The sequence below is a fragment of the Ursus arctos genome, unplaced genomic scaffold (assembly GCF_023065955.2).
Source record: "Ursus arctos isolate Adak ecotype North America unplaced genomic scaffold, UrsArc2.0 scaffold_12, whole genome shotgun sequence".
In the NCBI taxonomy this organism is placed as follows: Eukaryota; Metazoa; Chordata; class Mammalia; order Carnivora; family Ursidae; genus Ursus; species Ursus arctos.
The window spans coordinates 36,242,364-36,267,985 of record NW_026622786.1 but is presented as its reverse complement, the minus strand read 5'-3'; the positions used below and the strand labels follow the sequence as shown (position 1 = coordinate 36,267,985).

The following is a 25,622-nucleotide window of genomic DNA, read 5'->3' as shown; positions in this document are numbered from 1 at the left end:
GCTTCCCATTCAAGACAGGCCCTTCATCCTAACAGCAAATGGCTGCAAAGAGCTTGGAGAGAGCAGCCGACTGTCCCGTGGAGCAGGTCCCACAAGACTTGGCTGAGACAGGTCGGAGGTCATATGGTACCTGGGCGGACATGCTTGAGTTCAGAGCATGAACTGCCCTCAGCTACCTCTCTGTCAAGCGAAAAACATGGAATACAAAGTAAGAAAATGAGGCATGGGGGGACAGGTGAGCAGCCCAGCATCCAGCCTGCCAATGAACTCAGGTTCACTCTTTCCTTTTGTTAAATTTCAGTTGGTTTAAAGACAAAGTACGATGCTGGCTTCCTAGCCTTGTGCTAAAGGGCCATGCTTTAATCACTGAGACCATCACTGTGTACACTGTCCTAGCGTAAGAATTTGCTACATGACTTGTGGGGCCCCCTGTTCAAAAAATATTAAGAATTGCAAGGCTGTGAGAGCAAAGCATTAAACCTGTGTGGGGTCCTTTAAGGCCGCATAAGTCACACAGCCACGAAGCTGCGGAACACCAGTATCAAGCATTTCCAGTGGAAGGGACAGGAAAGCAGACATGTTCCGCACTGGCCCCAACTCGGCGCGTCACATTTCCTCCTCGTGCCTAGAGCTCGCGGTCCTTCCTCAGGTGCCTGAGGTCTGAACACCAGGCTCAGGGGTTCATCTGGGAGGTCCGCAGAACCTCTGTCGCCCAAGAGCTGCTTCCTGTCTTACAAGTAGTGTGAACTTCTGGATTTGGTAGAGACTCAGCTAACGTTATGGTTGAGCTGTTCACACCTGGAATGAGGAGCAGCAAAATAAAATTTGCTCGAGTTACATGAAAACAAAGGTGAAAATGGTTAATAGTAAAATGCAATCTAGTCATCCAAAGTTACCGAAATAAGTGGCGGTTACAGGGGAATTCTTCAGATGACGGGAATCGTTATCTTTACGCACCATGGATCTTTGCAGTGGCAGGAGCGATCCACGGTCAAGAGCACAGCAGCAGTTCACCAAACATGCTCGCCCGGGGACTCCAGGGTCCCTGCCCGTTGGTGAGAGCACTGGGCCCCTTGTGCAGGGAGGCCCTCAAGCACTGCAGGGTGACTGGCTATGTGTCCCTAGAGTGAAAGGCTGGGCTGCTGTGCTTTCCCTAAACCCGAGATGCTGAGCCTGGGCCTCCCCTGAGCCAGGAGGCCCTTCCACCATTGCTACCATTTGGGCCCTCAGCAGGGGCTGGGGGCAGTGACTGGAATTTCCTGAAGAGCTTCTCCTAAATACCTTCTCTCGCCCTTTTGCTTTCGCCACCCCATGTCCGCAGTGGCGTAGAAGCAAGCTGCCCCCTACTTCACGCCTTCTGAAAAATCCGGTTAGGGCAGTGGGCTCCTAGCAGAGCATGCAGTGAAGGACTGGGGTTTGTGATGCCTTATGCACCTCAGTGACCTTAACCGTCCCAACAGGACTGACAGCTTTGCACCTAATGGAAGGGCATTACCTGCTCGTCCATTCCACTTCTGCACAGTAAGTATGAGTTTCTGACAGCTGAACTGATCATTGGCTCCAGCACAGGACTGGATGTGGGGTATTTGCACGCTCAAAGTCCTAACTGGAACAGAGGCCACCAAAAGTGTGTGGTGAGCTCATGACAAAATAAAGATCTTCTCAGTCAGCTGAGGTGAATAGATCTGCACATTTGTAGACTATGCTAGAAAAGCATCTCGAAGATGTAACAGTCACCATGCACTCAGGAGTCACGCCCAGCTCTAGGCATCTCACGTTTGACTCATTTAATCCTCACGATCTCCATTGTACAGATGAGGAAACTGAGGCCCTATAGGATCTGTCCAGGAAGATTCAGTACGAGGAGGACAGGAGCCCAGGAAGAAGGGATGCAGACTAAACATCTTAACATCTTCACTATTCCCTGGTCCCGTGGAACCTACTTTCAAACATGGCAGAAAAATCAAATGGGGAGAATGGCTCAGGTTTCGATTTCAATGCTGGGTTTGCCGGAGTTCTCTGACTCACATGTGAATCCCACAGTCCGTTGCGGTTTATCATCATCATTTAGAAGCACAGAGTAATGTGCCCAGGGCCACAGAGCTTCAGGGGAAGCTGGGACTTTCACTTGAGTCAGTCCAGATGGCTCCCACGCCCATGCTCTTTCCTCCTGCCCCACGTCAACAAGCTCAAGGGGGTTGCGTCTGGCCGTGAGGGTGTCCCTGCAAGCCGAAGAGGTACACCCTCAAGAGTTGGAGATCCCAGGATGAAGCCAGCAGAACCAGAAAGAATACATCTCCTACTTTCCATGGTGAACTCTCCAGGTGGAGGCCTAGGTGGGAGAGAAAATGGTTTGTCCCAGATGTGTCTATTAGCAGAGCCATGAGAGCAACATTGTTCAATGAGACCCAAACAGATAATACCGTTGGTAAAATGACAATTGTTTAAAATTATTATAAAGAAAGAAAACAAGGCTTCCACGGATAGAGGATAACCTTGAGAAAGATTTTTCTTCCTGAAAGGGTTTTGTTCGGCTGGAGGGAAAAGAAATAAAAGGAAACATGAAAGCCAATAAAAGAAAAACATGAGCATGGAAGACCATCATTCATTTTCTATTCAAATGGCAGTCACAGCTGCAGATTACAGCAAGGCTTTAATAGCACTTCTATTCAGGGACAAACTAAATACTGGGGCTGTACTCAGACGTGAGAAGTGATCTAATTGTGTACCTGATTCTAGGGTCTTGGGAATGAACCTAGAACCACCAGTTAAATGGGCATTAGTTTAAAAGTTGAATATAACTCTTGACATTTTTTGGTAAGAACTAAAATTGGGCGCCCGGGTGGCTCAGTTGGTTAAGCATCTGCCTTCGGCTCGAGTTGTGGTCTCGGGGTCCTAGGATCGAGCCCTAAGTTAGGCTCCCTGCTCAGCATGGAGTTTGCTTCTCCCCCTCCTTCTGCCCCCCCACCCCGGCTCATGCTCTCTCTCTCTCTCAAATAAATAAAATCTTTTTTTTAAAAAGAAGTTAACTAAAATGATCGTTTTAGCAAAGTATTCTGTGTGTAGACATGAGTCACTCACTTATTAATTTTAATGGCATTAAGTGAATGATTTTCCTGGCCTAGATTTGGTGAAAGTGGGGGGGCAAAGGGAGAAGTATGAGACAGGAAATCTGATAGGGGCTTGGAAGGGAGGGGCGGGGAAAAAAGAGGGAGAGCCTTGGAAAGAGGGTCCTGCTTAATTCAAATTCTCTTCTTCTCTAATAAATTTTAAATGATTGACCCCTAAAAGATAGCTCAAGCATGAGATAAATCCATGCGAGAAACGATCTTAATCTCAAGTCATGATCTTAAATATTTATTGAATAACTTGTATACACTAACCCCTCTTTCACTGCCTTTAAGAAAGTGAGAAATCCTTTTTGGAGACCAGATAGTTAAAAGAGATGTGAGATCTGAATTTGCACTAGGTAGATATTAAGAAATACTACATTTAAAAAAAAAGTAGTAGCAGCATCTGTTGTGATAAAAATAAATTTATTTGGGAAAAAAATACCATCTTTCTTTGCTTGACAAGCACAAATCACCTCCATAGTAGAGTTCAACTGTTAAAATATGTGAGCACTGTCACAGTTCACCTCCACATGTCATGCGTACAATCAACAATTAGCACAAGTGACAAGGTGTCCAAATGACTCTGTTTCCAATTTATCCCACTGACCATGCCAACATTTTTGCTTCCTGTCATGCTGACACACACACGCACACACAAATAGGCCCAGAAAGGTCCACTACAAGAGGTCTTTTTGTTGACTTCAGTGTGTTCTTTAAAAGGCTTAATGGTTCTCCAGCTTGAAATTTTTAATTTAGTATTGCAACCAACTTCATTGCTGTGCACACCATGAATTAACAAATGTCTTCTAATCCAAGAATCACTTCCAAAAACAAACCCTTATTGGATGATAAACACGCATCTTTCAATGCATGGCTTTAAGTGCCACTGTTTTTGCACACTCTGAAACGTGATATTTTTTTCCATCCCAACACTGTGAGGTCATAAATTAAAGTCCACTGCCAAATGTCATTATCGCTGCTCTATTGCACCCATGCCCAGGAGTTGACTGTGGTCTATGCTTCATCATCCAAGTTTATAAAAGGAATTTTGGAAGCTCAGTTGTGTTCAACCAGCTGACGGTCCTCTTGCCTGCTCCACAAATAAATAAGTCAGTATTTTGGGGAGTGCGGGTCCAAGCTGTTTGGGCTCCCTCTGCATTGTCATTGGGTAAAGAGGCCTGAAACTTGATTATCTTTAGCAGAAGGACTTTAGTTGACAAGTATCAAGGGGTCATCACTTCCTTTCCTGTATCAGAAAGGGAGAGGAAGAAAGAAAAAACAATGATTTCAAAATCTTGGAGATGGAATAGGGCTGCTCCACGTTCTAGGCATGCATAGGTTCTAGACCTGCTGAGTGCCACAGAGAAGAGGAAGAAAAATTAAGAAGGACAATGCACATTATTTTTGGTCTGAGTGGATGCTTTTGGCAATTCTGAGGAGCTGTCCCTGTCCTGGGACCCTGCATCTCCCTATATTGACAAAGCCTCACTCGATGGCTATAACAGATTTTCCCCTTCGCAGCAGTGGAGAAGGGGAAAGGTTAATTCTACATCTGTCCAACCAAGTAGATCTTTCCAAAGAATCACATCACGTTAGAGCTGGAAGAGGTTTCAGGGATCATATGTCGCAGCCTGGTGGCACTGGAAAGACCAGGAGGTTAAGGAGAGGTCAGGGAATACATTCAGTAACTGGTAGGGTCCAAAACGGAAACCCAGGTGTTCTGATGATCAGGCTGGAGGCTCTGGCAATAATTTGAAGGGGAATCAGTCTGTGGTGGTGGCTGGACTGCTCGATTAAAGAAGAGTGACCCCCATCTGTGCCCTGCAGGAGGCAGAGGTGCTCGTTGGGGCTGTCAGTCATTGGCACCAGCCAGGCGGCCCAGACACCAACATTTGTGATGCCCTCCCTCCTCAGGTTCCCTCTGCGAGGTCCTCCTCCAATATTTACTCTCCATTTATGGCCTTCCTCAATTAAACCATTCTCAGATCCGTAGCCTTTAAACACATGCAGGTGTCCTGAGCCTCTGATGGCGTTAAAGCCATCACTTATTCTCAGTACAATCCATTTCCTGCGTCTGTCCCTTGACCTTCATTTACTCTCCGCAGGGTCCATCCCAATCTGCTGGGATCCAGGCCGCATTCTGATGATTCACCTCAAACTGCTCCAGCTGATTCCACCCAGGACCCTCTTTGGTAGCAGCCACTACTCTTTTTATTTTTGATGTCCCTTTGTTCAAAACTTTCAACATTTTAGTTCTTCCGGTGACTCCCGTGGTAGACTCTCTCATTCCATTTAATTCTTTCATTATTCATGAGGAGCAGACCCTCCTCTGAACCAGCATCTTCTCGACGGCCCCTAGCACACCACACAGCCGACTGTCTGCTGAGGCTACTTCTTCTCAGCTCTCAGACCCGATCTGATCAAGAACTTTTCTTGTCCGCCCCTTAAACCTTCTACTCATTCCATCTGGCTGCATGAGAAAACATTTAACCACCTCCTGTGGCTTTTTGTGATGCACACTAAGGGCCAAAAACCAACCACCAAAGACTGACCGGTTACTTTTCAGAATTCACAGTTACATTCTCTGATGAATATTTTTTCTTTACAGTTAAATACACGTCAGAAAAAGCAACTTTTCGAGACTTTCCTTATACAAGGTGCCTCTTAGGAAGCAGCTGCTTATTAGGAAAATTAATTTCCCTTTATCCCAGCTTCTATGGCAACAATTTAATGCTCTGAGAGGAAGAAATGTGATTTTTGGAACTTCACTTTTCTCAGAAGACCTCATTTCATATTTACCAGACATTCTTTGGAAATGCTCGATCATATCATTTCAAAATCCCAAGATGTGGTATGAATTGATTAACAGAAAATACATCCCGTGGTTTTAAGTAGCAATTATGTTCTTCCATCTTCCTTCAGGAATTTGATTTTGAGACTTTTTCTCGAAAAACATGGGTAGGGGATATTTTTAGTTAACAACCTCACCTCTGACTTCACATGAAAACAACTAAGGGTATAATTAAGATAACTATCCTTATCTGACCTCCATTCTAGTCCCCAAAACACCATGTAGATGCTTTGCCGCTGAAGTGTAGACCATTTGCTTAGATGTCATGCTGAACACGAGCAAAGTGCTGTTGGTCAAGGTAGAATGAGTGATGGTGTGTGTTCCCAGCCAAGGCTCTGCACAGCCTTCTCTCAAGCAGTCTCCTGCTCTGCCCAAGAGAGGTTATTTGTACCAAATATTGCAGCAAGGGGAAAGGCCTTTGACATTCCCAGAGCTCCACCTCTAAAAATAAGGGTTTTGCCCTCTTACTTGGCCACCTCAGAGTTCACCTTCTTGACTTTAGGGACATGACTCATGCCTTCCCATTAGAGTCTCATCATATTCCCAAGAGATTTCAACCATGTCATGGAGCTTTCTACCCTGTTTTAGAAGAAACAATTCATTTCTGAAGCCAGTTTCAGTGGGAGGAAAGAAAATGAAGGACACATTATTTCCCACAATAAGCTGATTTCTGAGTGTAGAGTAAACCTTGGAAGCACTCTCCGTTAAGGCCACGGAGAAGCTCACCTTAGGAGCGTGGAGACCTGTTTAAACACAATACTGACCTCCGCAGGCAGCAGACGCACGACAAGAAGGCTGAAGGCTCTTTCTGATACTTCTCTTTGCTACCACATTCCTTCAGGAATTCCTGAAGATCTGTTTCAGGAAACCCATTCTGTTGGTATTTCTGTGAAAAGTATACAATGTTGTTACCTTATTTATAGGGCATGAGAAACTGCTCCCTTTGTCAACACATCAAACCCACCTTTGCTAAAATAAAACTCTCCCACGTTGCTAGCTCAGATCCAAGAGCTGATACTCACAGTGATGCATCAATCTGTCAGTTCCAGAAAGCCAAGCCAAGGCCACCATGGGAACAGAAACAATCCAAAAATCCCAGAAAGAAAGTCATGGCTGGGCAGGGGAGGGGTGTGTTAATCAGGGGCATGAAGGAAAGAGTCAAAAATCTAAAATTTTACTGCTAATTATAAGAGCAGATAAGACCTCCCCTTTCCCTCACTGCCAATGTAGAGTCTGCAGAGAAGTAAGCCCTATTCCTCTACTTTTACAGAAGTTGGTCACTTAGTGGGGCAGAGGGCACAGGTTCTTCCTGATAGACACAAAGACCCTGAGCCCCCTCTCACCCCATGCTTGCTGAGGTCACCGAGGCTTGGCCCACTCCCAGGGCCACTGCCTTGTCAAAGACAGGAACCCCCAGGGCAGGTGTGAAGCGGCCACGAAAGCCCTAGCTTTCCTAATTTCAAGGAAACTTGCACCACGCAAACGGCTACGTCGTCCAGCGTGGAGGCGTGCCCGTATCTGCACGGGCTGTCAGGGCAGCAGAGTCACCCCATCACGGAAGCTTAGAATTCAAAGCTTAAGTTCCAGGACGGGCAGGCACAGCTGCCACTGCGGAGACAGACAGCCCCGCGACTGGACTGACCACACTCAGCCCATCCGAACCCGCGTCCTTTCTCTTTTCCCGCCCACTTCCAAACCAGTCCACCCCCGTCCAGGTGGCAGGGACAATGCCCTGAATGCATACTTAAAATTCACTGCAAGCACCTAAAAAGTTTCTTTTCTAAAAAACCTCAAACTCAAAGTAAAATTGTACTATCTTAAGTAAAAAGTGCAATATTTTCCTATGTTCCAATCCACACAGAACTTGTCGTCGTTTTTTGGCAGGAAATATGACTTGCCTTAATGGTGTCATAGGAGTCTGTAATCAGCGCAATGAACAGGCTGAGGATCATGTATATAAAAAGACTGATGAAGGAGTACAAGTACAGACGGCTGAACAGCCACACCAGGGCGCTCTTCTGCTGGATCTGAGCAAAGGTCGCGAACATGTCATCGCCGTTGACCAGAGAAAACAGACACTCAGCAACTGTGTTCAGATCTTCAAACTGTAGGGGGAACCAAAATTAGTTGTTAAGAGGTATGATCCAAAAAAGCAGAGAAGTAGCTAGTTAGCTTATTTTGTTGTTGCCACTATTATTAGCATTCTTTTTATTTATTTTTTACAGATTTTATTGATTCATTTGAGAGAGAGAGAGCACGAGCAGGAGAAAGGACAGAGGGGCAAGTAGACTCCCCAATGGGCAGGGAGCCCAATGCGGGGCTCGATCCCAGGACCCTGAGATTGTGACCTGAGCTGAAGACAGACGCTTAACCGACGGAACCACCCAGGAGCCCCTACCGTTCCTTTTAAGACATCTAGAATAAGGGCACCTGGGTGGCACACTTAGAAAGCCTTTTTTTAATATAACAGACCATTCCTTGGATGTCAAATTTAACTATTTCTCTCTGGCCAGACATCCTGATAACGTTTGCTATAATAAAGGACAAAGTAATAAACATTTCTCAGCACAATGTTTTTTCCTGTTACGGGGTCTGATCTGCCAAAACACTTTCTAAAAGGACAGGAGCTGCTCTGTTCTACAACCAGTAGAGAGGGAAGTGGCTGGGCCATAGCACCGGCTCAGGGAAGTTTTGCTACATGGAGGGTTTTACCTTAGCCTTTCGAACCACTGGTCCGGGTAATTTTAGCACACTAAAAACTAAAGATGACCAAGGGTGTGAAAGTGTCAAAAGATGAAGGATCATGGCTCGTGCCTTCGAGGGGCTCCCATGTTAGCAGTGGACAGGCCATAACCTAGACACGTAACGCCCTGTGTTAGAACTAGGGTGCGCCGTGCAAGGAAAGCAAGCCTCAGAACGAGGGCCTGACGGCTGAGCCATTCCCCAGTGAGAAGAGAAAGGGGAGGATTTACTCAGTGAACACAGGAGGAGTTCAGTGTTCAGCCTGGGAAACGGCTGGAGAGGCGTTCTATGCCATGCCGAAGGGCCTCTGTGGCCTTCTACACACTTCAGACTAAGGCAGGCCATCACCTGAAGCCAGTAAGACACTTCATGCAGCAGTGACATGATCTGATCTGTTTTATGTTAAAGGTAACCATGGGGGCGCCTGGGTGCCTCAGGGGGTTGGGCATCTGCCTTCGGCTCAGGTCATGATCCTGGGGTCCTAGGATCGAGTCCCACATCAGGCTCTCTATTCCCTGGGGAGCCTGCCTCTCCCTCTCCCTCTCCCCCTCCTCATGTGCTCTCTCTTCCCTCTCTTTCTGTCAAATAAATAAACAAAATCTTAAAAAAAAAAAAAAAAAGGTAATCATGGCACTGGAGGATCTCCTAGAATGCGACAAAGCCTAGGGGCAGGGAGGCCAGGGAGAGGGGACTGCAGGAGCCCCAGGGTTGCAAGGAATCCCAGAGAGACTGGGAGGAGGAGGAAGCGGAGATGAAGATAAGTCTGGGAAGGGACAGACACCTAGGGGACTCCTAGGCAAGTCTGAGGGGCCAGGGAGAAATGCTATGAGGCAGTTAACGGGAGGTTCAGGAGCTGAGCCTGTGCAGTGTGGAATCCCACTGGAACCCCACAGGCAACCATCCTGGCTTTAAGTGGTTGACAAACTGTTGTCAGGGCAACTAGCAACAAACAGCAGGTACTTGATAAAGGGATGTCTCCAGGGCCAGAGGGTTAAACATCAGTGGAATGTAAAAGCTTCTGTCTAAGGAACAATAACAACCTAAGAGGCAAAAGACTATGCAGTTTTCAAACACAGATGGAACGCGTTAGTGTAGAGTTTTGAACCTGATTCTGTCCAGAGCACGAGGAGCACATGTCCACGGAGTCCCTGTGGCTCTGGGGATAGCCCCATCCCTGATGGATATCTCAGGGCTCAGGGGTTGTGGTACTATTTCACATGTCACAAGGGAAAACCTCTCACCCCCTGACCCGGAAACTGGCCTTTGCCTCTAAATTCCCTATTTCCGTCAGTGACTTCAGTCCCTTATCACAGAAACAGTTACTCCAAAATAATCAAGTACTTAGAACTATGTGTCGAATTGATTCGTCTTTCCCTGTCTTCAATCTTCTAAGGTCTGTCTGCTCCTAGGATGTTTTTCTGATCCACTCCGATGTCAGCACTTACACCCGGATTATTATGGAAACCTCCAAGCAACCTCTTCATCCTGCAGTCCAAACTTCAGGAAAATCTAAACTTCATAGAATATAGCCTTCAGGTCATTTCTCTTGCTTAAGAATATACAAAGTTAGGGGGCGCCTGGGTGGCTCAGTCGGTTAAGCGTCTGCCTTTGGCTCAGGTCATGATCTCAGGGTCCTGGGATCGAGCCCCGCATCAGGGTCCCTGCTCAATGGGAAGACTGCTTCTCCTTCTCATACTCCCCTTGCTTGTGTTCCCTCTCCCGCTGTCTCTCTCTGTCAAATAAATAAATAAAATCTTAAAAAAAAAAAAAAAAGAATATACAAAGTTAGGATGTAAACTGAAAATCCCAACCTAAGTTTCCTCTTTATGTGGCTTCTTTCCCTCTCTGCATTGTCAATATCAGCATCCCGTGCCTGTCTGCACCCACACACCAGGCCCACTTCTTTCTCTTTCCCCCATGGATGGGTTCTCTTCACCTGATGGGATGTCCTCCCCTCCTCCTCTCTCTCCCCTCCCTGTGCCCCACTAAGCCATGTTGAAGGGTTACTTCAAAGTCTACTTCAAGCCAGACTGCCTGGCAGCTCTAGTCCCTTCCCTGTTCTCTGCATCCGTAAGAACCACCGAGGAAACCACTGCTTGTCTTCTAACTGGTTTGATACACTTCTCCATACCCCAGCTAGATAACGCACCGTGTCCTAACGCCCCATGACTGAATCCACAGGGTAAAGCCTGTAACCCAGCGAAAGTACACAATGTGGCCCAAACAGAGATATATGCCCATGCCTTTAGCGCATCAGCGGCAACTCTGAAGAACTCCAAAGTTGGTCTCCACAGAGATCTGAAGGGAACATTCACTTGAGCAAATCACTTAACAATATGCAGATTATTTAACAGTAAGACAGGCAGTTCTCAGAGTAAATATTTTCCATCCCTCCCAGCCTTAAGACAATGAAATCGAAGCTGGTTTCTATGGACATGAACTACAACTCGGCCGGCACCATTAATAATTCTTTTGGAATCTGGTCAAGTCCTTTCTTTAGTTTCAAAAACCCGTAACAGTCTGTGCCTTGGGTTCCAAAAGTGCAAACAGCCAGTTGGTGGGTACATATCAAATTCATTCCTTCGTCTCTTGTGCAGTTACTTGGTATCATCCTGGCTGTAATGCCTGTCTCAATGTTAATGTTATTCACAACCATTATACCTCCCTCTCCTCTATGCACGAGATTTATATAACCCACCAAAAATTTAAGAGACTCAAAAAAATATGTGGTACACAGCCTGCCATTTTGTACCTCAAGAAGTGGCTGTGAACCACACAGTTTGGTGGCCAAAATCCATAGTAGAAGTGAACTTTAATAATACCCAAGGTAAGGAGAAGAGGGTCCTCATGGGCTTCGGGTCTAGAAGGGCTACATTCATAGGGAATTGCTATGGTTCTTAGGAGGTTTTAAGCCCCTAAAAGGCAGGTGCTACTGTCTCTCTGTTTTTTGTTCATTAAAAAACTTGCTGAGCCCCTGCCATGCTCCACACACCACGCTGGACGTGGGCAATGCAAAGACCAAGGAGCCAGTCACTGCCCTTGAAGAGCTCAATCTAGAAGAACCTGACAAGATTTGGTGTACGCTTAGTAAATATTAGATGGTTATTTCCATCAAGAGTCCCCCTAGGTTCCATGGGACTAGAGTGAGAACTCAAGCATTTGTTCCACAAACAATCACTTTGTCATTGAGCCACAAAGAACTTTCATTTGAATGAACACATAACGACAGTGGCTTATTACAGAGAAAGACATAAAAATTTGCTTCGAGGGCTGGTACTGAGAGCCTCATGCAACACTCAGGTGAAATATTTTAACTGGCTAACAGTTGTTTTGAATAAGAGAGGAGTTTGGCTCCAACGAGAAGCCTTGAAAGCATGAAGAGGTCATGTAGTTCTGTCGAACTTCTACCTGGGGCCTCAGCAAAGTCCAACAATTTTTCAAAGGCTTGGTCTTGTCATTTGTAAAATGAGGACAAGGTAAGGCTGATTTATTCTTCACAGTGAAAAAGTCCTTTGGAAATGGAAGAGCCACAGTAGAATAATATTCCTCCAAACCTCATCTTGAATTATTAAACATCAACAGTCTCTAGTCCTCTGTGCCCAGACATTTTGAAAGGGCACCGTGCCAAAGTCCATTAGTGCTGGGATCAACGTTGGCAGGACACTTGCACCTTTACTCCCTTTCAGCTGAACCACTGAAATCTAATGTCTGACAGGAAAACAGGAAGCTGAAATATGGGAGTCCTGCTGCCAATCGAACTGCAGCGAGAATCTAGTTTTCCCAATACCTCCTCTTAGAGTGTTTTATTTGTTTGTTTAAAGGAAGATTTCGCTTCCACACCCAAGGTTGCTGTACTTTAGAAATCCTAGAAAATGCTTGCCATGGTGCCTGCCTTTCCAAGGCTTCGGTAATTCTAAAGTTCTTCTGATTCAACAGATGCTGACAGAATCTAAAAATTCTGACAGTTTGGATTAATTTGCAGGGGAAAGGGTGCAGGGGGCAGTCAACATTTTAAACTTCAGACTCAAAGAAGAAGCAGCAGAATAGAGAAGAAAAGCACAAACGTCCAGAACCAGACTGAAGGTTTTCTCCCTCCACTGACTAATGTGTTCACCGGACTAATTCGACTATGCATTTCCCCAATGAATCAGTCTGGCTAGAGATGAAAGACAGATGCCATAAACTGGCCTGCCATGCAACCCTAGAGACAGCCCTTATCCCTCTGCTCCTCTGGGGGAGAAATGGAAGGCTGGCATGAAGTGGGAGATACGAGTCAAGAGGTGCAATGTACAATATGGTAGCCACTAGCTACATGTGGCTACTGACCACCTGCTATATAGGGGCTAGTCCAAACTGAGCGGCGCCATCAGGACAAAATACACACCAGATTTCAAAGTACCAAAAAAAAAAAAAAAAAAAGTAGAATATCTCAATGTTTTATATTGAGCACATGCTAAAATAATATATTAATATTTTAGACACATTGGATTAAATAAATATATAATTTAAATCTCTTCATCTGTTTCTTTTCTTAATGTGGCTACTAGAAAATGTAAAAGGACCCATGTGGCTCTCATTTGTGGCTCTCATATTTTTATTGGGCAGTGCTGTCCACAGCATCCTGATCTCACCTGGATTCTTAAAAGGACAAAACCAACATATGAAAACACATTTGGACCCACAAAACAAATAACATCCTTTTCTTCAAGGTTGACACATTGAGGGAAATAAGACTGATCACACAGCTCTCCTCTCACAGTTGATCTATTCATAGATCAAACTAAATGCTCTTTTGCAATGATCTGTTTTGTATAATACCAAGAAAACCCCTGCAGGGTATTGATCAAAAGATGTGTATGGGGGTCAGACAAATCTGGGTGTAAATCCTATCTCTGCCATTTACTAGCTGTGTAACCTTGGGAAAACTATCTGAAATATTAAGAATCCTATTTTTGATAAAAGAAATATCGTATTTCCCCACAGGGTTGCTGGGAAGGTTGACATAGCCAGAGGTAGAGAACTTAGGCACTGTATCTATTAGCATATAATGCTCGAGAATGGTAGCTATCTTAGTAAAATTCAAGCAACATTATCTGAGCATCTTCCAGAATAATGATGGGGTAGGGGAGATGGAGGGCAAAGGAGATAGAAGCACTCATCCTGAGGCCTGGGAGACAGTGAATTGAAGCAGACATTCTTAGGCTCAGTATTTATCCCACACAGTGCAATACTGCCCTCTAGTGACAAAAATGTGGAGAAGCATTCAGAGCAGGAGGCAAGCAAGGAAGAAACATGTAAATTTTCCTGGGTACTAAGACAGTAAGTTCTCCAGATCAGAGAGATTATATCAAAGAACAATTTTTACTCATGAGTCACCTTTAAAGCAGTGGCAAGGAATTGGAAGAGCAATAAGATTATCAAGATTTACTATTAACCCAGGGATTGTCACTATGTTAATTATACAGTTGCTCAAATAGGAAAACAGTAGTTCTCTTTGGACTTATTAAATGTAACACTTACAGAGGAGAAAACCTGCCTATATGTCAAGTTACTAGGATTAATTTTAGTTTGAGAACACAGAAAGTTGGAGTTTTGTGGACTGCTTACTTTCTGGGAGTAGTTTGCAAACCAGAGGTGATCATATGTTTAGTTCAACACGACCATCAAGGTCAAAACGTAAGGCTGAGTTTACACAACACAAGCTTCGACACAATCCTTCGCATTCCTACCTCTTTTCTCCTTGCAGAGAACCTAAGCCAAGGTAACAGTCCCCTGGGCTGTAGAGATTAAATAAGAGAAGACAGCCATGCTTAGCATGGTACCTAACATACTAGAATCAAGTAAGAGCTGTTACTATTGCTCGTTGTGCTGTTCCTGTTGTCCCAACTGCCAGAGGCCCACGGAAGAAAAACGAAAAGACGGAATAATTCCTTTCACTTTTTTTGGTTGGAAAACAGGAATTTCATTTCCTGAGGCATCTATCAATCAAACTTCTCGTTTTAAAACAAGAACATCTGAACGTAACTCTGATGTCCCTGAGATGTTGCTGCTGACCCCAGCCCAGTCGGTAGTCCAGAATTCAGATACTGATCTTCAATAAGGCACTAAGATGACGCTGTAATCAAAACCACCTGCAAAGACAGCATGGTTACCACTGAAATCATAGACCTCAGGTGGTCCTCCTGGGCAGTCCTTGTCCACCATCATTCTCCTCGATTAATGTGGATGAAAACCCTAATCCTTTAAATTAGAAGGATATTATAATAATTTTCCTCATTCAGTTTTCATTTTTATTATAGCAATCTCGTGTCCAAACAGTTCTCATCCGGTGATCGGCTGGGTTAGTCTGCACCCCCAGAAGCCGGTCCCAGACAGCTAGGAAATGTATCCTCTAGCTACAGTTCTACAGTTCTTGTTTTAATATCCTGAAGTCACGTCAATACCCCGAAAAGGTAAAGAAAACCAGTGCAAAGCTACGTCTTACTGACTTCGAGGGTACATGCTAGAGCAAAGTAGGAAGCAGGGCAGTGCGGGGGGGCCCCCCCTTGGAAGGGTCCCGGGTGCCTAATTTGCAGAAGGAAGAACTAGTGCTACACACCTTGTCATGATATGGTCCTAAGACAATCCAGCCACAGAACGTGTAGCCCAGATAGATCATACCAGCACAAGCGCAGAAGCGAAGAACTTTGGGCAGTGAGGCTTGCATCGTTAAGATGAGCACCTGAAATAAAAATCAACAGAATGAGGGAAATTAAAAAGTGGCTTGCTAGGACCCAAAGACGAAACTAGTCTCAGTCCTCGTGCCCCACCCCATGCCACATCCTTACATTATATGCTTGGAAGTACCCCAGGTATCGGATGACACCAACCCAGACCAAGAGCGTAGACGTTCCGAGCAAAATGCTGCACAGATCGTAATTTGTGAGGTTCTAAGGAATGAAAAATAGATGTGAGTAAAACATTCCACTCCACTCAGCTTGTTCACCTCCCTTTAAATTGAAAAGAATGGACTTGGGAAAGAATGGACTGCCTGCCTCTCTCTAGGTGACACCAAGAGCTGTAAACTGAAGAAGAAAAGAGCCCAATTCCAAATGTGTTTCTCATTTCCTCTTAGTATTTGAATTGGTTGAACTGAGTTTCTGTTCAAACAATATCCTGAAAGAGAAATTGCGTTGTACTGACCTAGCAGTGAAGAATATCAAGTAATGGTGCTTGGTAAATATCAAACAATACCACTCAGCTACTTTTGAAAGAAAGGTCCAAACATGATTTGCTAAGCCCGTTCCTGCTCTTGCGGACTTCTAGGTCTCACTGAGGAGACAGACACACAAGCAGAGTTCTAACTTAATATGCTAAGTGCAGTAAGAACCACGACACCTGGCTTGTCACATAGTGCTTTCCACTGTGTGACCAGAACGGAGCTGGGCCTGGAGGACAGGGTGGGAGGGGGCACTGCAGGTCAACAAAGGCTGAACAAAGGCCCAAGGCCCAGGGTGGGCAGGATGTCCTAGAGAGGAGTACTGATGGGTTCGGGAGAGCTAGGGCAAGAGGATGAGGACCCCAGAGGCCACACTGAAGGGAGGCCACTTCATCCCAGTGGGGGCCCTGTGAGGCAGAGAGGATTTCGATACTTCGAGAAAAATGAGTCTGACAGTGGTGTGGATGGATCTGAGGCAGACAAGGTGGAAGGCAGGAAAGCCAATGAGGAGACAGTTGTAGCACCCAGGCCAGAGAGGAAGATGGCCTGAAGGGAGCCAGAGTAGTCAGAGTGGGGAGGAGGGAGGCACGGTAGGTGGTCAGGAGGTGAAGGTGGTGAGGGGGAAACAGAGGGGAAACAGCCAGATGAAGGAGGAAGCAAGATGTAGTCATGAGATTAAATCAACTAATAACAGCAAGAGAGCATCAGGTGCTTGGAGGTCACTCAATACTCCTGTCCTCACTCCCCTCCAAGAGCACCCATCAGTCCCGGAGGGTCACTACTGGCTCTTGACAGGATTGGTTCGTGGGTCAGCTGCTGCTTCTGCAACTTAAAAAAAAAAAAAAATGAAGCCCACCCAAACAGCCAATCTTCCCAAACTTCAGTTCCTATTCTGAAGATGTTACTGGGTCTCCTGGGGGATACTCATAGGAATATCGTCTTCCACAGAACAATGGCTTTCCTATGTTCCCTTGACGAAGAATGAAGTCAGAGGAATCTTCAGTGACATGGGTGTGAGAAAAGAGAAAACGTGAGACTCAAGATAGTCTCCACGAGGATTGTTATATCTCAAAGTGCCTGGGGTCACCCAGAAGAATAGAAACAACAGAAGATTAAAATGGGTTGCCCCTCACCTTTGCTTTAATTTCCATTTTTAATATGGATCCAATTATTGTCATTAGGTCGCTGATAATCACCAGGACATACCATCCATTGATGAACTCCCACTGGTCGGCGTTACACACACGTCGATTGTACTTCTCCAAGAAGAAATTCAGAAATCTCTGCAGCAAACATTTTAAAAAGCATTTCTTACAAACCACACTGCCCTCTGGAAGGAGAAGACAAGCGCGAAACAGTGCTCTTGCCTGTAAAATGATATGGCGCTAGCTTTCCCAACTGGATAGACCCACCTCGAGGGTGGGGATTATGGCTGCCACGTTCTCCCATAATCTACTGCAGCTGTAAGTAAGCATTCCAGTTCCTGCTGAGTTAACTCACACATCAAAGGCTTATGCTCTAATGCCCAGAGACTCTAGTCATAATAGCTAACTCTCAGTACATCGCCAATATTTTACTTCTCATCAACTCATTCGATCTGACAACCCTATGAATCAGGCCTATCTCCAGAAGAGGGAACGGAGGCATAGAGAGGCTAGGCCATGATTTGGGTCTCGGCAGCCTGGCTCCAGAATGTGGGCTCCCAATGGTGGGAGTCAGTGGTGACTCCTGATGGTGTCCCTAACTCTGGCAGACCCAGGACCCTGACCTTGGATTCAGAATATCAAGAGGCTTGGGGGGACAGATAAGAGAAGTGGATATTTACAAAATCAGTCAACAAAGGTCAAGAATAAGAAAACTAGAAAGTAGACTATTTTCTTGTTCCACAATTGGTATCCACCACAGATGACTTCCTATTTCCCCTGTCCTGAGTCTGCATTTACTCACATGCCACAAACCAGAGTAAGATTTGTGGGAAGCTGAAGTATATATTCACAAGAACTCTGAGGGTAAAAAGGTAAAATGAAACTCAGGAGAGAATTTTTAAACTATTTTTAAAAATAGAATAAAGTATTTTATGCTTCATTATAACCCATTTACCATGCCTCCCTATCGAAATGAACTCTGATTTGAAGACAAAAGATGAAACCCACACATGCTATTACCCTGTTCTTAAGATCACTCCTAAATTTAAAAGGGTCTCGTTTATTCCGCAAACATTCAAAAGCTTGAGAGTCCACCACTGTGCACTTGTGCCTAGTGGCTCAGTTTTAAGCAGGATAATTATCTGATCCCACCTCACATGCCAGGAGCCTTTACTCACGCTCGACACCTCAGGTTGACCAATGCCTTGTAGGGGGGCAATCATTCAAAGGAATCTAATCTAGTCAGCTCCAGAAAGGGCAGGATGACCCAACCTCAAGGCTCCCCCGTCTGGAGGAACAGGACAGAGGCCAAGTAGGGAGGGGAAATATTTGAACACACACTTACCGTGCGTAACCTGAGCGCTAGAACAATGGATCTTGTGCACAGAATAAGAGACGCCAAGCAAATCACAATGACAAGCGCATCAAACACCAGGACATACTGAGTATTTTTCTGAACTGAGAAACAAAAATAGAGTTCAGATGTTAAATTCACATTACTTGGGAATAATTTCCAAACAGAATGGTAGTCTGAAAAGAAGTTCAAACGATAAATGCTTAAGCATCAGAAACAAATCACACTGCATTCATTCAGAAGTCTTTAAGGTAAAACATTCTCTGATGTTAAGAGCTGTACGTTTAAAAACATATAAACTCTCTGCTAAATGTACTCAAAATATTTTCTATCGAATAGAGCTCAACAGAAGGGGGTGTACTTGGGCTCTGTTCAAAAGAGGCAAAACTGACATACTCTTGAGTTCTTTTTCATAAAAGCACAAACTCCAAGTTCTCCATTAATGAGGGAACAATTTAAAACACCACTCCTCAGAATCCCCACTTCTGCTTCTCAACCTTACTGTGTACTTGACCAGCAAACAGGGCCAATCCAATTAGCTGCTTCTGCACATGGAGCCAAGAGCCTCTTGGAATGGAAGTAGGAACAGCAGTAATGACATTTTTGTCATGGAATACACAGCAGCACGGGGGAATGTGCTGGAGGAAGATGCACCCAGAACCGCAGGGTCTCTGAGACCTGATGGCAGCATTCCCACCGCCTGGCCCCCTGCCCACTCCAGCAGCTTCACCACCTGCCACGCCTCTCTCTCCACCTTCTCTACCTTGAGGCCACACTGTTCTTCCTCCATCCCTGCTCCTACCAGGTTTGCTTGCTCTCTTGCCTCAGGGGCTTTGCAAGGGCTGATCCCTCCATCTGTATCAGCCCCTCCTATGCTCCTTCATAGCACTCTCTGTAAGTATACACACGCATAGCTCTGTTTATCTCTCTCTGCTCGATGGCCACCGGCCCTGTGACTACATCTTCTAAGATGGCACGGCGAGGGCCACAGAGACAGTGCAGAACAGGAAAGACAGTCTCGGGAGCCTCAGAAGCTGGGTCTGAATCTCAGCTCTGCACTCAGGAGCTGTGCAGTCTTGGGGAAGTTGCCTCAGATTCCTCATTGAAAAAAAAAAGGGTAGAAAAAAACCCAACCCTCCATCATAGGGCTGTTGTGAGGATTAAACAAGCTCATATATGAGAGCACCTGGAACAGCCCCAGAGAAAAAAGAGCATTTCCAGGGCTTCCTACTGGATATCACTTGAGGTCTATCTTGCCCACGAAATGACTGACCGTAGGAAGCAGGGACTGTATGTGCTTGTTTGACACTACACTGTCTGTGCCTTCGTGATGCGTCGGTGTGCTTACAGATGAACACAGAGCCTCCAGCAGAACATGAGAAGACTACTGAATAATCCAAGCTAGAACCCGTGAAGGTCTGAGCTCAGTTACAGGCAGAGGGAGAGAAAGCATAGAACTGTGAGAGACCAAAAGTCAACGTGGTCTCCAGAGGGACCTAAGCAATAAGTGAGAAGGACCATCCAAGAACGACTCCCAGTTTTCTGTCCTGGGTGAACTGAGCTCAGTCTGGACATTCGTGACAAGAGAGGATGACTTGGTAGCTATTAGAGCCATGGGTGCGGACACGGCCACTGAGAGAGACCACAGAGGGAAACACGGACTAGGAAGGACTGGGGGAGGGGCAGCAATGTGGGGCATTATGGGAGGAGCTGAGCTCAGGAAGTAGATTGAGAAGGGCCATGGGAGAAGAGAAAGGGCCAGAGGACAGGTGACCTTCAGTGGGGCGTTCAGGGAGGATTATAAAGGGGAGCACTCCACAGTGATACCTCTGCAAAAAAGGCCTTTAACAAAAAGACCAAGTGTCCATGATTTAATGATGCAAGGGCGTGAGCGACTGTGGCCGGTGGTCTGAGGGCAAAGCAGCTCATCCTGAGGGTATGAGCACAGCCAGCTAGTAATTGTAATTCACTGCAAGGATTATTTAGTCTTGCAAAGCTTTAGATGCCAAACAGGGCCACTGTGCCTGCTTCATGGGCTGTCAGGAAATCAGGTGAAATCATCCACGTTGAGTGTTTGTTAGAACGGTGCCTAGCACCTAGCACTTACATTTACTGATAGCCATTTTATAATTATGAAACTGAAGTTATCTTGAGATATCATCTGATGGGTAGGTAAGAAAACAACTTAACCAGAACCCAAGACTGACTGACTGACTATGTATGTATGTATGTATCTGTGGGAGCCATCGAATGGGACAGAGGGAATAGGTACAGTTGTGAAGATGGGACTGAAAACTTTATGAAACCTTGTGAAATGCAAGGATAACATCCAGGAGAACATCCTTTCTGACATACAACCAGAACAAAATCTCTATAACTACTTGTATTGGGTCCCTTTAAAAATGGAGAAATGGAGGCCTATAATCTAGAAGGATAGACCATCTCTCCTAACAGAGAAACCAGTATCATATTCTGGTTTTGTTGCTGTTGTCGTCATCATATAAGCTTCTGACACCTTTTTATTTTATTTTTTTATTTTTTTATCTTAATTCCAGTTAGTCAACATACAGTGTTCTATTAGTTTCAGGTGTGCAATATAGTGATTCAACGCTTCCATATATCACTCTGTGCTCATCACAGCAAGGGCACTCCTTAATCCCCATCACCTATTTCACCCATCCCCCATGATCTTCCCTCTGGTAACCATCAGTGTGTTCTCTATACTTAAGAGTCTGGTTTTTGGGGTGCCTGGGTGGCACCGTCAGTTAAGTGTCTGACTCCTGGTTTGTCCAATTCTTGGTTTCAACTTAGGTTGTGATCTCAGGGTTGTGAGATCCAGCCCCATGTTGGGCTCCATGCTCAGCGTGGAGTCTGCTTAGGTCTCTCTCTCCTTCTTGCTCTGCCCCCTCCCCCTGCTCTCTCTCTCTCTCTCTCTCAAATCAAGTACATCTTAAAAAGAGAGAGAGAGAGAGAGTCAGTTTCTTGGTTTGTCGCTCTCATATTCTGTTTTAATTTGATCTATTGAGAAGACTAGTTGGTGTGTGCTACAAAAAGTATTTTATGAACATTGCAATTGCTTTCTTACTCCATTGAATCTATACTACCCTCACAGGAACATTTCTTTTTTTTTTTTTTAAAGATTTTATTTATTTATTCGACAGAGTTAGAGACAGCCAGCGAGAGAGGGAACACAAGCAGGGGGAGTGGGAGAGGAAGAAGCAGGCTCATAGTGGAGGAGCCTGATGTGGGGCTCGATCCCATAACGCCAGGATCACGCCCTGAGCCGAAGGCAGACGCCCAACCGCTGTGCCACCCAGGCGCCCCCACAGGAACATTTCTTAAACTTTGGTTATAACACACTAATCCAGAGAGATGCCCCTACCAACCTGGTTAGGGAAGTCCTACACACCACTCCTCTTCCCAAACGTCCTGAGAAGTCCTGCATGTACTGCCACCGCCCACCTGACCGACTCTAACCCTGGGCTTCTCCTGCTTGCTAAACCCCCTTTCCCTGTGGCACTTGGAAAAGCACCCATCGGTGGGGAATCTTGCCCACCAATACCTACTTCCTTCAGCCCCTCATGCCCAATTTGCAATGTTTATAAAATCCAGTTAAAGTGAAGATAAGTGGCACACTTGGGGAAAGGTATTAGAAGTCATAAAAGGCAATGTGAGGTTTGTATGTGAAAATGGACAATCCCTCATCATTTTTCCTGAGATAACAGAGGTAACAAGAGGAAGAGAAAAACCTCAGGGTAAGTGTATAGACATGAAGGAGCCTCAGAACTTTCTAGATATAGCACAAAGATCCCACCAGATGTCACCCTTGCCTTTTTCCCACTTCCCCCAAAGCCAGAGCAATCAATCTACCACACAGCTTCCTAAGCTGTCCACTTCCTAAGCTGCTTTCCAAACTTCAGCTTTTTAAGGGTTTCACGTCACATCATTTAAAATTCATATTCCCCTAATAACAGAATCTGGTTTCTTAGGACACAGCTCTGGGAAAAACATAAATGTTAGTGTTTCTACTCAGCGGTCTGTGAGGTTTGCGTTTCTCCTCACTGGCCACAGGAGGGAGCCAGAGCTCTTCTCTTCTGAGAACAGGTAAAGAAAACTCCCCACCCTCCTAGCAGCCCCGTGGGGAGAGAGGAAACCAGGTTCTGGCAACACGTTTGACCCACTAACTCATTTGGTCAGAATGACTGTTCCAAACCACATTTCACCTGCGACAAAGGTTAGCTTTTCTCACATTAGGTAGCTGAACCTATACTTGGACTTGGCAAATACGCATGCGATCTGTGTGTGTTTCTGTGGGGGCAGTGTGTCTGCTGGGAAATAGGAACCACTTTCAAACAGAAAGAAACTAAAACCTAAAACTGTCTGTGCTGATCAGAGCCTTGAGTCAGTTAATGGAAATACTGAAACCAAACCTTCAGAATTATTAGGATATATTATATAACTGAACAGCCACGGACCACACACAAACCTAGATGAAAACAAATCTAAAACAGTTAAAAACCACAGGTATTTTATATTTTATTTTGTTCTGATAATCCAGTCAAAGGCAAATTCACTTCAACAAAACTTATAAATTAAAAAATACTGACAAAGGACACCTGGGTGGCTCAGCCCATTAAGTGACTGCCTTCGGCTCAGGTCATGTTCCCAAGGTCCTGGGATCAAGTCTGGGGGTGGGCTCCTTGCTCAGTGGGGAGTCTGCTTCTCCCTCTGCCTGCCACTCCCCCTGCTTGTGCTCACTGTCTCTGTCTCTTACTCTCTGATTTAAAAAAAAAAAAAATTTTGTTTTTAATTTTAAAGATACTGACAACCTGAGTTGCCTGTTTGGCTCTGTCAGGTAGATGTCCGGCTCTTGATTTCTGCTCAGGTCATGGGATTGAGCCCTCCTCTGTGGTCGGTGGGGAGTCTGCCTGAGACTCTCTCTCTCTCCCTCCCCCTCTGCCCCTCCCTCCACTCGCTCATGCTTTCTCCCTCTCTTTCAAATACATAAATAAATCTTTAAAAAAAACCTGACTTCTGAAACTAATGATATATCTTAATTAATTGGATTTAATTTAAAAAAATACTGACAATCCGTTATTAACACCATCATGACCCCCTCGGTGAGAAGCTCTGCATAGCCCATTTTAAACTGTGGATGAAGAGGTGTTTTCTGAGTAACAACTGAGTAAACCACCTAATGTTTGTACAGGCTGCTCTCTGACCTCCAAGGCCTTGATCTCTGTCCATTGCCAAAGGCTCGGCTCAAAGCATACCTTCTCCAAAAACCATTTTATTTCTCACTCTGCCCCAGAGTTAACCTTTGCTTTCTTTATCCTCATCCCTTTCCACCTCCACCACTTAGACTTCACGGCACATCAATCCCTCTCACTGAGGCATTTTCTCTCCTTTTCCGTAGTGCCTAGCAATTACTACGTGCCAACTCTCATTTTCAGAGTTATCCTTGACACACTGATTCATTTAATACTCAACATCCTGAAACTAGGTGCTATTGTCACCCTCATTTTATAGAGAAAGGTACTGAGAAATAGAGAGGTTAAGTAATTTGTCCAAGATCACAGGCACAGTGAACAGAACCAAGACCCAAACCCAGGCAGTGGCTCCAGAAACAGTGCTCCCAAGGACTGGGAACACCGGCTCTCCCAGGAAGTGTGGGATCAACACCTGCTGAAACTGAGCGAAAAGGCAAAGCTCTAGGATGTGCTGCACAGAACTGAACACTCAGTTTTCTGGAGCTCTTTCTTCCCATCACCATTTTAGCACCCCAAATCCCAAAATAAGGCATTAAAAATCACCCATAACCCCTAACGGGCAAGCAGGTCACATACTTACTAGGTCCAGATATGTTCAAGTCTTTACATTCTTCAATTTTAGCGTCACTGTCAAAATAGATCTTGATCTTGCCACTGTGCGCTTTATTGTCGAGGGTAATCTGGGGACACAAAGGTATGGGAAGGTTACCGCCCAGCCGGAAGTTCGGCACGCTAGACCAACTCGGCCTCGAACAGCACTGGCACCGAACAGCAGGCTGATACAAAAATAATTATACTGACGGAAATGGCCTCATCCCATGATTCTTTCACAGGTTTCTATGATGAATGAAAAACTATGATTCAAAAGGTGACTACGTGAAGTTCTACTGAATCACACTCGGGTGCTGAGAAATCTTAGAGCCTAACAACTCACCAGTCCCAAGAACAAAAGCAAGATTCACCGATCTTTGACAAGAGAACACATGATCTCACGTATTTTACTGAATGGAACGTAAAAGCATTTGCTTCCACTTAGCCCTTTGCGTATGAAATTCTAGGTCTCTACTAGGCTGGAAATCATTTTTCTGTTTGCTTCAAATGCTACATATAATGCTTTCAGAAGTGCCAAAGATTGCTCCCAGGCTGCAGGCTGAATTTAAGATTTCCAAACAGCCTCAATCTTCCACATCAGGATTCAGTCATGCTGTTTATAGGTGAACTAGGCTGAGCATCTCAAGGCTTGAGAAAAGTATTTTGGGGGCTTTCCTAGGGGAGAAGGAGGCCTTGAGTGTGCCAGGGTTCGCAGAGGTGTCCTCGCAGCTCAGAGGCACTGAAACGGGGCCTGGAGGTTTAATTCTCCAGCCTCTGGTTTGGTCAGAGGGCTAGTCTTGGCTCCCAGAGTGTGGCTTGTGTGTGGAGCTGCCCGGGCCCTTGTGGACTTAATTACAGATCACCGACACATGCCGCTCTGCAAGCTCTTTGCCCGTGAATTTGGGGGGATTTCATAATGTGTTTTGTAATATGTAGGTCACCCCTGGGAGGTTAATCATGCTATTCTGCGCCAGAGACATTCTTCTGAATCACCACGTGTCAAGACTTATAATTACTTTTATTTCTTTGTGTACTTGTTTTCCGGTCGAGCTTTCCCACTAGGCCGCCAGCTTCCTGAGGGCCACTGTACCTGGACAGTATGGCCATGCTGGTGCGTAGGAGGGACTCAGGACGTGCTGACTGACTGCTGTTGAATGAAGCACTCCTCTGAGGTACTAAAAGGCGGTCACAGACGACTGTCAGCTCAGCATTTGGTTTTGCCCCTCCATAAACATGGGGAAGGGAGGGAGGGCGAGAGGGAAAGTGTGGAAGTCCACGGAACAAGAAAGCCAGTTACTCTGCCCTCAGAAGTGAACATTCTCCTCTACTGCACATGCATCCTCCCAAAATAAAAGAAG

At 45.4% G+C, this 25,622-nt stretch overlaps 1 protein-coding gene across 3 annotated transcripts in view; it reads right to left on the bottom strand.

The window, feature by feature from the left end:
- Positions 1-306: 306 nt before the first annotated feature.
- MCOLN2 (mucolipin TRP cation channel 2) overlaps positions 307-25,622 on the bottom strand; it is a 55,686-nt gene continuing 30,370 nt past the window's right edge. For 2 of the 3 annotated variants that reach the window (XM_044383681.3, XM_057310520.1), the window contains exons 7-14: positions 24,254-24,353; positions 18,395-18,507; positions 17,038-17,187; positions 15,534-15,635; positions 15,305-15,427; positions 7,863-8,069; positions 6,729-6,850; positions 3,516-4,359 (exon numbers count right to left, since the gene is read on the bottom strand). In XM_044383681.3, the coding sequence (XP_044239616.2) occupies positions 4,323-4,359; positions 6,729-6,850; positions 7,863-8,069; positions 15,305-15,427; positions 15,534-15,635; positions 17,038-17,187; positions 18,395-18,507; positions 24,254-24,353 (954 nt within the window). In that variant the 3' untranslated portion in view covers positions 3,516-4,322. Of the gene's footprint in view, positions 2,333-3,515; positions 4,360-6,728; positions 6,851-7,862; positions 8,070-15,304; positions 15,428-15,533; positions 15,636-17,037; positions 17,188-18,394; positions 18,508-24,253; positions 24,354-25,622 lie in introns of those variants that run through there. The other variant, XM_057310519.1, reaches the window with a different exon arrangement.